Genomic DNA, 16,192 nt, shown 5'->3' with positions numbered 1-16,192 from the left:
TAATCATCTTATACACCTCTATCAAGTCACCCCTAAACCTTCTCTTCTCCAATTGCCTTCTTCACCGCACTATTTACCTGGGTGGCAACTTTCAAAGATCTGTGTACATGGACACCAAGATCCCTCTGCTCATCCACACTACCAAGTATCCGACCATTAGCCCAGTACCGTGTCTTTTTGTTACTCTTTAATGTGGTTGTTGCTAGAGTTCCAGTTGGAATGACATGCTTTGAGGAATTCTCGTGGTTGCCTCTGGTTTGTCCTAGGATGGATGTGTTGTCCCAGTCGAAGTGGTGTCCTTCCTCATCTGTATGTAAGGATACTAGTGAGAGTGGGTCATGTCTTTTTGTGGCTAGTTGAAGTTCATGTATCCTGGTGGCTAGTTTTCTGCCTGTTTGTCCAATGTAGTATTTGTTACAGTTCTTGAAAGGTATTTTGTAAATGATATTAGTTTTGCTTGTTATCTGTTTAGGGTCTTTCAAGCTCAGTAGCAGCTGTTTTAAAGCGTTGGTGGGTTTGTGGGCTATCATGATGCCAAGGGGTCTGAGTCATTTCTGAGATGTGTTTGATGTCGGGGAGAGTGGCTCGGGTTTCTGGACGCATTTTGTCTGCTTGTTTGGGTTAGTTGCTGAGAAATTGGCGGACTGTGTTCACTGGGTATCCATTCTTTTTGAATACACTATATAGGTGATTTTCCTCTGCTCTGCACAGTTCCTCTGTGCTGCAGTGTGTGGTGGTTCGTTGAAATAATGTTCTGATACAGCTTAGTTTGTGAATGTTGGAATGATTGCTTCTGTAGTTCAATATTTGGTATAGGTGATTTTCCTCTGCTCTGCACAGTTCCTCTGTGTTGCAGTGTGTGGTGGTTCGTTGAAATAATGTTCTGATACAGCTTAGTTTGTGGATGTTGGAGTGATTGCTTCTGTAGTTCAATATTTGGTCCGTTTGTGTTGTTTTCCTATCAATGCTGGTTTGAAATTCCCCATTGGCTGTTTGCTCTACTGTGACATCCAGGAATGGCAGTTTGTTGTTGTTTTCCTCCTCTTTAGTGAATTTTATGCTGGTAAGGGTATTATTGATGGTCTTGAAGGTTTCCTCTAATTTGTTTCATTTAGTGATGACAAAAGTGTCATCCACGTAGCGGACCCAAAGTTTGGGTTGGATCGTTGCAGAGCTGTTTGTTCGAGTCTCTGCATTACTGCCTCTGCTAAAAACGCTGATATCGGAGATCCCATGTGTTTTCCGTTGGTTTGTCTGTAGGTTTTGTTGTTGAAGTTGAAGTGGATGGTAAGGCATAGGTCCACTAGCTTGGCCAATCTGTCAGCTGGTGTTCCAGGAGCAAGACTATGGAACTGAGAGGGACTCCTAGCTTATGAATTTTGGGTAGTCCGTAGAAGCGTGGTGCATTGGATCCAACTGGTCGCATTTTCTGGAAGTCGGTCTTATCCATTTCTCCAACCCACCAACACACTAAAACAGCAGCTAATAGACTGTAAAAACCCTATACAGACAAGCAAAACTAATGTCATTTACAATATACCTTCCAAGAACTGTAACAAACACTACATTGGACAAACAGGCAGAAAACTAGCCACCAGGATACATGAACATCAACTCGCCACAAAAAGACATGACCCACTCTCACTAGTATCCTTACACGCAGATGAAGAAGGACACCACTTCGACTGGGATAACACATCCATCCAAGGACAAGCCAAACAGAGACATGCACAAGAATTCCTTGAAGCATGGCATTCCAACTGGAATTCTATCAACAAACACATTGACTTAGATCCCATTTACTACCCCCTGAGAAAAAGAACAGGAAATGACATTACCAACCCAAAGAAACCCAAACATATAAATAGAAAGTAGGAATCATCAGCAGTGCTTCGGCCGGAGGCTCACTGAAGATGTTACCTAGTATGGTGATGAAACGTCTGAAAATAAACCTTCCAGCTCAGCGAGCAAACTTATATCTAGAACCTCAACCCGAGCTAAAAATCTTCTCAAAACTCAGTAAAGTCTTTACTGCAGGAGTTATACCTTCCCACTTTCTAAGTCAACCATCCTGTTACTTTAGAGTGACATAGCAAAATTTTACTAATTACAAGTAATATTTGTCCATAAACAGGAATTAAGATTTTCCAAAATATTTTTACATAGATTCTTACTCTAATGGGGAGGCTTCAACCCATTCATCTAAGCTGGACTTTTTGAAAAATTCCATTTTAAAAATTCACTGGCATTTATTGCTCATCCCAAATTAGCCGTGAGAAGGGTGAGTGTGAAAATGCTTTATGAACTACTGTTATCCATGTACTGCAGGTACACGCATACTATTTAGGGAGGGTGTTCCAGATTCTCACCTGATGACAGCCAAGAACAACAATATAATTCCATGTCAGTACAGTGTGCTTTTGAAAAGGAACTTGTGGTTGGTGATGCCCCCATGCTTCTGTTGTCGTTGACCTTACAATGGTTGAAGGTGTATGTTTGGAGGTTGCTCTCAAAAGGAGCTTTGAGTTACTGAATCCGAAAGGTAAAAGAGGAGGACCTAAACTACTGTGTCATACCTCATAGCAATTATATGATATTCCAAATTTCCCATGTATAAATGTTGATTTCATTAGATTCAGATAACTATATAAATACCTGCTATACTTGGGCGCATTGGCAAGCCAACGCAGTCCAATGGATAGAGTTTTTTATCTGCATAAAATAAGAATTGTGTTAAACAGATAGTAAAGTAGATATTTTTAAGATTGCATACTAAATCTTCACGTTACCAATATTACAATACGGTTTGTTCATTACACGTTGTTTCATATGACTCACAGAATCTTTAACACCTTTTAATAGTTGCTAGGCAACAGTAGATTGGCAAACAAGCAGCATATGGCATGTGACACTTCATTCTGAATACAAATTAGCATAATATCTATGCAACAGTTTAGATTTACAACAAGGAGTGGGTTACAAGTGAATAAAAATTAATCTCAGAATTTAAAAGGATAAAGTAAAATCTCAGCTGTTGCTCATTTTATATTTTAAATTCTAAATATTACTACACATTTCTACAATTTTATTAATATACAAAATATCCTGGGAAGACACAGATTGTAACTCAGCTTCTTGTAGCTGTAGTTTGTTGAACTAATTTTAACAGAATTTCTTCATTGATGTCATATTTATTTAGATCTCTCTAGAACAAAATCGATTAATGAACAGCTGTTTAGAACTAGTTCACATCACACTTGCCCTGGAGTATCTTAACATGTCTGAACAATTTGATCAAAATTTTTAAAGAACTAATCTAGTTAATAGATAAATATAGTAACTGAATTTTTCACCACTCCTTAAGTGGAGAAATTGTGCAGATGGAAACAAGATGATTTCAATAATGATTTGCAACCTTCACATAGCACATTAAATTTTTAACTTTCCTTAAATTAAATGGAATATTTTTGACTAAGCTGGCCTTTATTTCAAAGGGAGTTAAGTATAAAAACAGAAAAGCCTTGTGAAACTATAGACGGTACTAGTCAGGCCATGGCTGGAAAACTGAAGTTTTAGAAGCAGTTCACAGAAGATTCATAGGCTCATCCTGAGTATGGAGGGATTGTCTTACAAGGCAAGGTTGTGTAGATTGGGCCTGGCCTCCTTGCAACATACAAGATTCTTAGGGACATGACAGATTGGATACACTGTGGACTGTCGAGGGTGGTTTGTTCAGTATATTCAAGGATGAGATACACAGATTTTTAAGCAGTAATAGAATCAAGGGTTATAGAGAAAGGCAGGAAAGTGGAAGATTATCAGATCAGCTATAAGTCATTGAATGGCAAAGCAGAATCAATGGGCTGATTGGCTTGCTTCTACCCCTATGTCTTGTGGACTCATGGTAAGATGATAATGGTGCAACCAAGGTCAAAGGACATCCAGGGCCTAGCAAACACAGTAATTGACTGTCAGCACTTAAACACAAAATCACACAGAAGGATTGAGAAATACAAAGGACCAAGAAGGAAATTTAATGTAAAAAATCAGATACAGAAAGGGAAATAAAGACTGACTGGATAAGGGGAGAAATGGATACTCTACTTTAAAATACAAAATATATTCAATTTTTAAGTTGCGTCTGAAGGAACATGACCTCACAATTTTATTAGTTAATGTTCAGGATCAGAGAGGTTGACAGGCAATAGTTAACAATTATTACATAAAAGGATAGATATCCATGATATAACAAGACTCAATTATGAGGAGAGTTTTGTTCTCAGCTGCCATACTAATATAGCAACTTCAGCAATCAAAGTACATCACTGCGTGTAAATGTGAAATATTGTTTTCACAAAGCTAACCACATCGTGGTGCAACTTGGACAGCAATTTTGGATAATATTGTTTAGTTGCATATTTGCTCCTCATTCAATAGAGATATTTATATTAATAGACAAATAAGAACCAACATCATTATTCTTACCATTATTCTGACATTAAAAATCAGGATTAAATTTGACATCAAAACAAGCTGAATAAAATGAAAACAAATCAGATTTTTAGAAATCTAGATTCTACAATCAGTTACTATACCTGGAGAATAGGACACAAACGAAGTTGTAATTTCATACATCACAGGCATCACTGATAGGTGATCAAGAACAATGCCATCTTCTGTGAAGTAATCTTCAAAGGTCCACTCATCGTAGGGGTCTTTGTCAGTTTCCAAAGTTGTCACCTTCTCAAACAAAAGTACACACTTTAATAATCTAACAATTTACAAAGTTTTAAAATTCTTACTCCTTATTAAACAAGAAAAGGACTAAAGCAAAATACTGCACATGCTGGGAATCTGAGATTATAAAGCAGAAAATGCTGGAAGCACTCAAGTCAACAATTCAGACAGCATTTATGGAGAGGAAAAACAAAGTTGACTTTTCAGGATGATGATCTTTCATCAAATCTGGAAAATTTCAAACTTTTTAGTTTAAAAGATAGTTTAAATTAAATACAAGACAGTTATTAAATGAAGGTTAGTTTTGCTCTAACATCGATGAAATAGTGCACAGTTTTGATCATCTTACTTATGGAGGGACACACTTGCACCGGAAACAGCTTAAAGAAAGTTCATTATGATGGCTTCTGAAATGAAGAGGTTTGTTTTATGATGAAAGTTTGGAGTTTAGAGGAACAAGAGTTGTTCTTGTTGGAATGTAAAATATACTGCTGAGATTTGAGTAGATGCCAAGCGGATATTTCCCCTTTTGGGGAAACTAGAACTGGGGGAGGAGGGAGTGTCACAGTTTCAAAACAACAATATCCCATTTGACAGAAAGAGGAGGAAGAGTTACTTCTCAAAGATTCGTTGCTGTTTCAAATTCTCTTTTCTCCTCAAGGAGTCCATTAAAAGCAGAAATGCTTTTTTTTCAAGCTTATATTTGTATTAAAGGAGACAGAAAGAGGTCAGAGAGGGATCAGGACTGAAAAATTAAAATAGCAAGCAATTAGAAGCTTAGGGTCATTCTTGCAAATTGAAGTCTGTCGTTCTGCAGTATTATCACCTAATCTGTGTTCAGGCTCCCAGTGCAAAGGAAAATTCACCATGATCAGTGAACGCCTTTTACAGACAGAGGATTTCAAATCAGCAGTCACAGGGCCAAGACTGTGCTAAGTTTCAGATATTCCCAGATTTTGGACCAGATAATAAATAAAATCAGGTAAGGCAGCATTTTACTGGCAAACTACCTCAGTTCCTGCAGCTCTACACAATTACATCTCTCCCAGACAGGATACCAAAGTTAGGCTGAATTGCAAGTGCCATTCACAAAGGAAGGTGATTGACCAGAACAGAAGCAATTGTTGAGGCAGACCATGACAGAGTGGTTTAAGGAGGACTTTCAAGAGCAGATCAGCAAAAGCAAAGAATTGTAATACCTTGTGAAGTTTAATGAGATTTGATGGCTCACCATGCTGTTGACATCTTTTTAGGGGATGTTTCTGAGAAATCTATGGAATTGATCTTAAGATCTACCTTTATTGCACTTGTTATTTGTATGCATTGTGAGGTGCTCACAGTCTACTTCCCATATTTATCAAGTTAATTCTGGATGTTAGAATACAAGTTGTACCTCTATTGTATATTGCATTACTGTTTTAACGTTGTACACTAAAGCTTACTTTTTTTAAATTCAAAACTGTGGAATCTCCTGATCAAATTCTCTTAGTAAATCCCTTCGATCTGTTCTGTTATATTGGACTGAAAACATTGACTCTGTTTCTCTCGCCACAGATGCAGCCAAACCCAAATTGTCCATTACTTTAATTTTTATTACCTCTGAATTTCACACTTGGTCGACAATTTTTTTAAAAAGTTACTTGTCCCGAGCCAGGCATTAACATAATGTTGACTGTCTGGTCCAGGATCTTAACATAGTTTTGAGCCTGGCTCCAAACTTAATTTAAAACTCGTGGAATATTGCACAAAAAGATACTTTCTGAAACCATGACAGCGAAGATCCCACAGTTATTTGGTAGAAATATATTCCAAACCACAAAGACAGAAACATGGATCTTAAAGAGATCCCAACATATCACTGGTCTCCCACTCTCTTAATAAAATGAGAGATTTATAGAAGGGTAAATGGATACAGTTTATCCAAGGAAATCTTACAAATCCTAAATTAAACTTACTTTTAATCCTTATTAAGTTATTGACTTTGTTATAAGTGTTAGTCACATCAGCGAATTTGGTCGCCGTAGCTTATAAAAATTAAGATATCTACATACAGATTAACTCAAAGAAAGTTCTCATATGAATCAGCTAGAAAAAAACTTTAGCAATGATTTTGCCAAGACACACAACATAAGAAACGTGATGTATTTCAAAGAAAGTGCATGTAACATGTTCATATATTTGTATACAGACTAAAAAGATTAATAGTTTTCAATGGGGTTGCTCAAAAAGGAAATTGGATTTTCAGAAAATATTTGTTTTCAGTGTTTATATGTGCAAGACATGCAATTACATAGAATACACAGCACAGTAAGAGACAATTTGGCCCAATGAGTCTGTTAACAACTGTCTAACTCCAATTGTTTCGTAGTGACTGTATCCCATGGTGTTTTATGAAGATAGCCGTATTGTACATCGTAACATACAATATTCTTCTTCTGATATGGTGAAGCTTTGTCCATCTAAGGATGCAACATCCTCCTTTTCTTTAAAAAACTAAGAAACTATGTAAATACTCAAAACTATCTTCACTGCAACAAAAAGTCTGATGGCATAGGAAATATGTTTGATATATAATGCAATATTTAGAAATTATTCTTTCACATGTAAATTGTTAACAATAAACATTTATATAGCACAATCAAAACTTACCTTTGTTCTAAATCCATAATCATCAATTAGGCACTGTCTATAAACATCCATAGCAGCACGAGTGTTTTTACACAATTCTTCGCAGTCAAGTAAAATATCTGTAAAAGCACATGGAAAATTAGATTGTAATGCATCTGTAATATTTCAGTCAAGGAAATGAAGTAGGTTGAGAGTAGACCTATCGTGCAAAATGTGAATGCATCCCGGACTTATCCTACCTGCCTATCTCCTTTTCCACCTATCCACTCCACCCTCTCCTCCCTGACCTATCACCTTCATCCCCTCCCCCACTCACCCATTGTACTCTATGCTACTTTCTCCCCACCCCCACCCTCCTCTAGCTTATCTCTCCATGCTTCAGGCTCACTGCCTTTATTCCTGATGAAGGGCTTTTGCCCGAAACGTCAATTTTGAAGGTCCTTGGATGCTGCCTGAACTGCTGTGCTCTTCCAGCACCACTAATCCAGAACCGGTGTATGTATCAATGCACTGTGTACTGAATCAGGTAAGAGCAAGGTCCATAATTATGATTCCTTCAAAGCTCTCGATGTGAGATATAAACTGCGACACAACAGGAGTACAAGAAAGTTAAAGACCTTCTAAATTCAACTACTTTCATACATTTTCTCTTGCTGGAACCAAAGCATAAATAGCAGAGGCCAAAAGTTTGCTTTTCTTTTTTTTTAAACAAATGTGTTCTGGGCACTGGGATACAAATTGCAACATAGATAACAGGACATTACTCAAAGCTGTGAGGTCACTTCCTAAGCCAACATAAAGTTGGGGGGGGGTTGGTGGGAAGGAAGAGAAATAACATGAAGGGCACTTTTATGACAGCACCTCTAAATTAAGAAAATACATCACGCATGAGTACTCTTATCATCAACAGAAAAGTGTCTTTAAGTCTTCATTTTTGTACATGCCAAGATTTTTTTCTAAAAGGGAATGTGTCAAAATTCAATTAACTTACTCAAATTGAATCAAGCAAAAATTGTTTCTGCCACCATATCACCAACATTTCAACAGGAACTCTCAGGTTACATTAATTCTTATGTGAATGTCATACTGACCTCCAGGTTCAATTTTCCCATTTCACTTTTCTGCAACATGTTTATAGCTGCATAGTAGAATGAATATTTTTCTTCCTTCCTGATAAAATACTTGATTTTTGCAGAATTGTCTACACCTGCAACTACTAATCCTCAAAAACTTCCTTTGTACTCCAAATAGTGACCATATACATTTTAAAGAAGAATTTTAAATATCGAACTTCCAGAATGTAGAATTGTTGATATGATATGCTCAAACAGAAATCCTCACTGGTATAAATAGATAGTAATTTTCAATTACGGTCTTGAGTATTTTCAATAAGCTAGTTTTATCCTTAATTAAAACCTGACTTTGGACAGTGACTTTGAATATTAAACAATTATAGAAAATGCCATTTCATATTAAATTACAAAGAATTCATATTTTTTAGATACTGTTGCAATATTCTATTGCCAAAATAACTTTGAGACTAGCACAATTGCTGCTTAAATAAAAATTGAATGTTTCCAGGCAAAATGAAATTCTTATCTTTTAAGTTTAAAATAACTCATTCTAAGTCCCAGCAAAAATAAATTATACTCAAATGTAAGAAAATGAATGATAAAATTAGACATCAGAACAGCAGAGTTAAAAGCAACTTCTTAGTAAGAAATTACCAGTGCTGCAGATAGTGACGGCTTGGCAGGCCAATTCATAAATCACAGCAGGCAAGTTCATTCCAGTTGGAATGATCATGGGAACATTAGCCTCCAACATCTGACACAATTTCTGTGCCACGTGGAACAATACTCGACCAGTCTTACTGTTTTTGTGCTGCCCATAGAGTTCACTGCAAATAGGATAGGAAATAATGATAAAATAAAAATACTTGTGGTACTTAATTATGTTTAAAATCATTTAATTATGTTTCATTTCTATCTGTCAAACATCATTAGCTTACAAAACAACATTCTAAACCTCACTTTTCATATAACAATTAAGAAGGCAGATTGATTTATGCACAACACAGTAACCCATTCTCACATCAGACAATTTAGCCAAGTATGAGCAACAGATAGTTCCTATACCAAAGCTTCAATAATTCCTACCTGCAAAGATTCACTGTCTCGCCTATATTCCCATCAGAAAGTGCCCTCATTGCAAGTTCCGAAAATATATCTTGTTCTGAATTTTGGAACAGGAGAGACAACTTGTATAATTTGGTCCCAATAGGAATCTTCACATTGATGTTTGAGCCACGAGAACAATCTAGGTCCTTTTCTATACTGAAGTTAAAGCATGTACTTGCATATGCTTGAAGTTGGCCTTCATACAATTTCAAAAGCACTTTAGAATTCTCATACTCTTTCAGAGAAATAAATGTGTCAAAGTACTCCTGCAAACCAAGGATAGAAGATTAGCATTAACTAAAATATAAAGTCAAAATATACAAATTATAGAAATGTAATGTTTTAAGTAATAATCTTAGGTAAGTGGTAGCTGTCTCATTTCGGGTTAGGGCTTGAACACATGATCTTCAAACAGAAAGTGATATTTTAGTGCAATATGAAGTATTGTTTGACAGAGGTGCCATCTTTTGAATGAAATATGCATTTGATATTTTTTGTTTTATCACCCAGATGAATATAAAAGGTCTATGTTATTACTTAATATAGAAATAAGTTCTGCTGTGCTGGCCAATATTTAACCTTCAATCATCACGAAGACAGATTTTCAAAAACTTCACTCGTAGGCTATACCAGCATTCATCGTCAATCCTGAAGTGTCCTACAGATAGTGGTGGTGAGCTGCAGTCCTTCGGAAAACACATGCTATTAAAACGGAAACACCAAGGTTTTGACCCATGAAGTGACATGGTTCCAAGTCCAAAATTAGAGGATACAGTTTTAAGATGAGAGGGGAAAAATTTAAAAGGGACCTAAAGGGCAACTTCTTCACATACAGGATGGGTCGTGTATGGAATGAGCTGCCAGAGGAAATGTGGAAGTTGATACAATTACAATATTTAAAAGGTATCTGGATGGGTACATGAATATGAAGAGTATAGAGGAATATGGGCCAAGTGCTGGCAAATAGGACTAGACTACTTCAGGATATCTGATCGGCATGGACCAAAGAGTCTGTTTCTGTGCTGTACATCTCCATGACTCCAAGTTAAGGTAGTTTGTGGCTTGAGGGGGAACTTGCAAGTGTTGGTGTTCCTGTGCATCTATGGCTATCATCCTTCCAGGTAGGACAGGTCATGGTTTGGAAGGTGCTATAAAAGGAGCCTTGATGAGTTACTACAGTGTATTTTGTGGATGGTATACAGCCGCCACCATGCATATGTGAAGGGAGTGAATGTTGAAGGTGGCATTTGATGTGCCGATCAAATGGGTTGCTTTGTTGTGTGTGGTGTCAAGCAGCTTAAGTATTGTTAAAGCTGCACTCATCCAGGCAATGGAACAGTATTTCATCACATTCCTGATTTGTGTATTGTCGATAGTAGACTGGCATTGTGGAGACAGGAGGGGTGTTATTCATCTCAAAATTCTTCGCCTGCAATCTACTTTTGCAACACTGTATTTATTTGGTTAGTCCAGTTCAGTTTCTGGGTAAAAACAAGGAGTGCAGATGCTGGAAACCATAGTCTCGATTAGAGTGGTGCTGGAAAAACACAGCAGGTCAGGCAGCAACCGAGGAGCAGGAAAATCGACATTTTGGGCAAAAGCCCTTCATCAGGAATAGAGGCAGGGTGCCTGCAGATTGGAGAGATAAATGAGAGGAGGGTGGGGAGAAAGTAGCATAGAGTATAATAGATGAATGGGGTGGAGATGGACTTGATAGGTCAGAGAGGAGGATGGGGGACGGTAGCAAAGAGTACAATGGGTGAATGGGGGTGAGGATGAAAGTGTAGGTCAGGGAGGAGGGTGGAGTGGATGGGTGGAAAGGAAGATAGACAGGTAGGACAGGTCATGAGGACGGTGCTGAGCTGGAAGGTTGGAGGTGGGGTGAGGTGGGGGAAGGGGAAATGTGGAAACTGGTGAAATCCACATTGATGCCCCAGGGTTGAAGTGTTCCGAGGTGGAAGATGAGGCGTTCTTCCTCCAGCAACCTTTGTTTGGTATGACACTAACCAACAGACAAATTTCTCCCTCATTCCCACCAACTCGATTTGGCTCAGACTCCTTGATGCTATATTCAGTCATAGGCCACCTTGAAGTCAAGGACAACCTCTCCCACCTAACCTCTGCAGTTCAGCTCTTTGTCCATGCTTGGACCAAGGGGATAATCAAGTCAGGTGCCAAATGGCCCTGAAGCCAAAGAGAGCATTAGTGAGAAGGCTATTCTTTTGCAAGTACTGCTTATCATTATTGACGGCCCCTTGCAACACTTTGAGTACACTGAGTTGGTAATTGACTGGGTTGAATTTATCCTACATTTTGTGTTGAAGACGTACCTGGGCAATTTTCAATAACATTGGGTACGTGCTGGTGTTGCAGTTGTACTGGAACAGCTTGGCGAGCATGGTTAGTTCCAGAACACAAGTCTTCAGTCCTACTGCTGGAATGTTGTCATCAGAACCCATACCTATTGTAGGATTCAGTGCCTTCAGCAGCTTTTTGCTAGCACTAGAATGAACTAATACTCAGTGCTTTCTCTAAGTCGTGTTCAACGCGGAGTTTATTCTTCTGCTGAGGCGAGGACGGTGCATGGTAATCAGCAGGACATTACTTTGCCCACATTTGATCAGATGCAATGAAATTTCACGGTGTTTGGAGTCAATATTAATGATTCCCAGGACAATTTATTTTGGTTTGGAGGGGTGACAGGACTGTGCTTGCCACTGTTGCTTCTGAAGCCTACGTTGCTGTCAGGTAATCTCTCCAATTCCATTGCTTTGCTTAGACTTCATTGTAGTTTATATTTAGTGCCTTTCTAGGCCATTTCAGAGAGCGGTTAAGATCCACATTCTTGTGGGTCTGACCAGATTAGGTAGGGATATTAGATTTCCTTCCCAATACTAAGCAAATTTCATTATCTTCGATGTTAGGATTTGAATCCATGTCACCAGAATACCAGCCTGATTTCTCATTAGCACTGATCACCATCTCCCCACAGTGAACATTTATGGGCCCTTGCAATGCTTTCTCTGTTCTCTCAAGTTCAGACAGTGACTTCACTCAAAAGTTTGGTGACCCTAAATGCCTTGGGATAGTCTGAGACAATGGAAAGACAACTTCATAAATACACAGATAAAATTGCAAGCCACAACAATACCATGATACAAGTGTTCACTTTGGGCAACTTGCATCAGAGTTCATACTCCAAGTTAGCCATGGTTAGCATAAATGAATTGTCTTCAGCCTGTATCTATATTATACATTAATATCAAAATAGATACCTTAATGTCAACTTCAACAATACATTCTATCATATTAGTTTTGATCATTTGCAAATGGTGCCTGAGTGATATTGTGCTGAACCCTCTGGAGTTTTCCAATAAGTTTTGATCACTAGAAATTTGATTGAAATTTTCGAGCAGAACTTCAGTTAAATTTAGATTAGTAAATCCAAATACTTTGATGCATACATTCAACAGTATTACAGAATAATTACCTGTAAATTTGCAATTGTTTCAAATTTATTTAAAAGGTTTTCGTAGGTTTCCTTTTGTAAAGTATTTCCTGAAATGCAAAACATATCTTGTCTTATTACAATGTAAATTTAATATTAACTAAACATGTCTAAGACAATAGAAAAATTACCCTTTTGACTCCTCAGCAAAAATTTAATCATCGCCACCATTGTCTTTGCAATTGACACCAGATGCTTTTTCCACTAAAATATAAGCAATATCAAATTAATCAACATAAGTCATACAGTTGTTATAAATACTTTTAATAGATTGTTGTTAACCACAGATATTAAGTGACATGTGGCAAAGTGAAGTTTCTTGAGACAGGTCACAGATGCATGATTGGAAAAACTTGCAGGGTTAAATGGTTTATTCCTGTTTCATGATTCTTGGTTATCTATGCTTTTTTAAAAATAAACAGATTTTCAGAATAGTCAGAACAGCAGTAGGGGATGCTACCAATAGCTTCAGCTAGATTTGTGAAATCATCTGTACTTATATCTCTGGATTGTTACGTAGAGTTTCTCAGAAAGTATATGTGCATTCATGTTGCAAAGACTGTGTGAAGATACAAATCTGAGTTACTGCACATACCATCTTCCAATATCTTTCCAATGCTCAGCAAAGCTCAAATTGGATAAAAGGTAGAGCAAGGTAGCAGAGAACTGTTATCAATCATGGCACCATATCCCAGCCAGCAACCAATGCCTTCTGGGTGGAAGGGAAGGATGACTGTTTCTGAAGTACATAGAATCAAAGGCATGAAATTCTATTCAATTTGCTTTGTATTTTCCTTTGGGACTGAGAGTGGTCTTTCCTGGGCCAGGAAGAGAATTATTACTTGAAGATTTACAGTGTCCATCTAGGCATGTCTAAATGAAGATGTTAGTGTGAAGCAATGTTTGGTGGCCTGGCTTCAAGGCAGAATTGAAAGAGTGGTAAAGCACTTTTCTTATAATCAGCGTGCTAATTTTATTCCATCAACTAAAAACAGAAGATGATATTTCCTAAAGAATGATCATCATGATCTTACCTCAGGATGTTCAGGCTGAGTTTGGATTTTCACCTGTGCCCAGGTAATTAAACGCATAATGGTGCTCTCAGCTTCCTCCAATGTAAGACACTTAAGCAAATTCAGGCAGCTATCTTGCTGTTAAAAAGGATAAAAGGCATGCATATTTAGTCATTGCTTTTTCAATTTATAAAGTACCAGATGAAGACTTAGGGATAATTACTTTGGACATCAAGATAGGATGAAACAGGAGAGAAGATTAGGGAACTCAAGCAATAGACTAGCCAAGATAAAGTTTAAACATTAAAAGCCTCAAGATACCTGTCTGGAGAAATATTGCAAAAAGGTATAATTGAAAATATCCTTCTTCAAAGAAATTAGGCTAGATAAGTTTCTTGCAAACCCACATTTGCTCAGCTTAGGATGAAAAAATGACACACTAAAACAGAATCTACGAAAATGAACAGTGTCTCAAGAGCAGCCTTTGAGCAAAGGACACGAAAAGCAACATGGATGGACAACAGCGCAGATACTGAAAGCTCTTCTTCTCTTCTGTCTCTCTATCACAATTCCTCTCAAGTTTAAAAAAAGCATATGAAAAACAACTTGGAACATGTAAGACAGCAGCTAATTAAATGAAACAAGAAACTGCAGTTGCTAGAAATCCGAAACACACAAAAACTGAAATTGCTGGAGAAACTCAGCAGGTTTTGCAGCATCTGTAGAGACAGAAAATAGAATTAACGTTTTGAGTAGTGACCTGTCTTCAGAACTGATGAGAGGAAACAAATGGTACTTATGCTAATGGCAGGGAGGGAGCAGGTAGGTGGAGAGGGAGTACAGTGACAGAGAGAAAAAATTAGGCAGACAAAGGAATTGGTACAGTAAGCCAGGAAAGAAAAGTGAGATAAGTTATCAAGGGGTTGACCTGTGAGTGAAAATGGGTTGGCTGTGCTGAAAAACGACAGGACCCGAGGTTTGGAGGTGGGCAATAGACATGGAAGGAAGTAGCCATGCTCTAAGATTATTAAATTCAATATTGAGTCCTGAAGGCTATAAAGTACTAAATGAAAGAAGAGATATTGCTCTTCCAGCTTGTGTGGAGTCTCACTGGAGCACTGCATTGAGCCCCAGAGAGAAATGTCAGGCAGTGAGCACAGTTGTGTGTTGAAGTGTCAGACAACTGGAAGGTCGAAGTCATTTTTACTGACAGAGTGTAGGTGTTCTGCAAAGCAGTCATCCAGTCCACATTTCATCTCCCAGTAGAGAGGAGACTATATTAAGAGAAGTAAATACTGTAGCCTAGATTGAGTGAAGTTCAGGTAAACCATTGCTTAATCTGGAAGATGTGTAAATGAGCAAGAGTTGCATGGCAAGGTGCCATGGGGTTGATGAGAAGTCTTGGGAGTGAAGGAGGAGTGAACCAGGCTGAGGCAGAGAGAACTATCACTGAGGAATGCAGTCAGGGGAGATGAAGTGAATATGCATCTGCTTATGGCATCTCACTGGAGGTCGTGATGGCAGGTCATGATCCTTTGGATGCGGAGGCCAGTAGAATGGAAAGGTGAGGAGCAGGAGGACCTTATTGTTATTATGAAGGGAGGAGAAGGGGTGAGGGCAGAATTGCAGAAAATGGGTCAACGGTTAAAGGTCCTGTCGATCAAAGTAATGAGACATCTTCGGTCGAGGAAAAAAGTGCATGATTCTTGAGGAACCCCTGTGGAAGGTGTTAACATCAGAATGAAATGGTGTCCTTACAGAAAGCAGAGTGTGAGGATGCATGGTATAATATGTTGAGTACAGTTTTGAGTATTTTAGCAGCTAAACTGCTTCAAACCAGTCCAAAGCAGATTCAGAGTCAGATTGACATGTCTCAAGAAGGGTAAAATTCAATTGAAGATCAAGGGAAAAATCAGTCCTTCTCAGTCCAAGGTAGGTCATTGTCCTTCCCCAAGTTTTGGATGTTTGATTCAAGAAAGGAGATATCCTCTTAGGAACAGGAAAACAGTGGTTACGTTAGATTCGTCAATAAATGGGAAACATAAGTATACAAGTTGTATATAATTTTGAATATTGTGTAACCTATTTATTAAAAAGGTAGAAATGTCATAGCACCATTTTGTGGC

At 38.0% G+C, this 16,192-nt stretch overlaps 1 protein-coding gene across 2 annotated transcripts in view; it reads right to left on the bottom strand.

The window, feature by feature from the left end:
* The window catches only part of kntc1 (kinetochore associated 1), a 148,561-nt gene that overhangs the window by 72,299 nt on the left and 60,070 nt on the right, over positions 1-16,192 (bottom strand). For both annotated transcript variants that reach the window (XM_043715769.1, XM_043715770.1), the window contains exons 31-38: positions 14,088-14,204; positions 13,185-13,257; positions 13,036-13,103; positions 9,525-9,811; positions 9,093-9,265; positions 7,387-7,484; positions 4,596-4,740; positions 2,656-2,712 (exon numbers count right to left, since the gene is read on the bottom strand). In XM_043715769.1, coding sequence (XP_043571704.1) covers positions 2,656-2,712; positions 4,596-4,740; positions 7,387-7,484; positions 9,093-9,265; positions 9,525-9,811; positions 13,036-13,103; positions 13,185-13,257; positions 14,088-14,204 — 1,018 coding nt within the window. The remainder of the gene's footprint in view (positions 1-2,655; positions 2,713-4,595; positions 4,741-7,386; positions 7,485-9,092; positions 9,266-9,524; positions 9,812-13,035; positions 13,104-13,184; positions 13,258-14,087; positions 14,205-16,192) is intronic.

Source organism: Chiloscyllium plagiosum, chromosome 25 (genome assembly GCF_004010195.1).
Source record: "Chiloscyllium plagiosum isolate BGI_BamShark_2017 chromosome 25, ASM401019v2, whole genome shotgun sequence".
NCBI lineage: Eukaryota > Metazoa > Chordata > Chondrichthyes > Orectolobiformes > Hemiscylliidae > Chiloscyllium > Chiloscyllium plagiosum.
The sequence above is the reverse complement of the archived record's forward strand: the minus strand, read 5'-3'. Positions and strand labels throughout refer to the sequence as shown.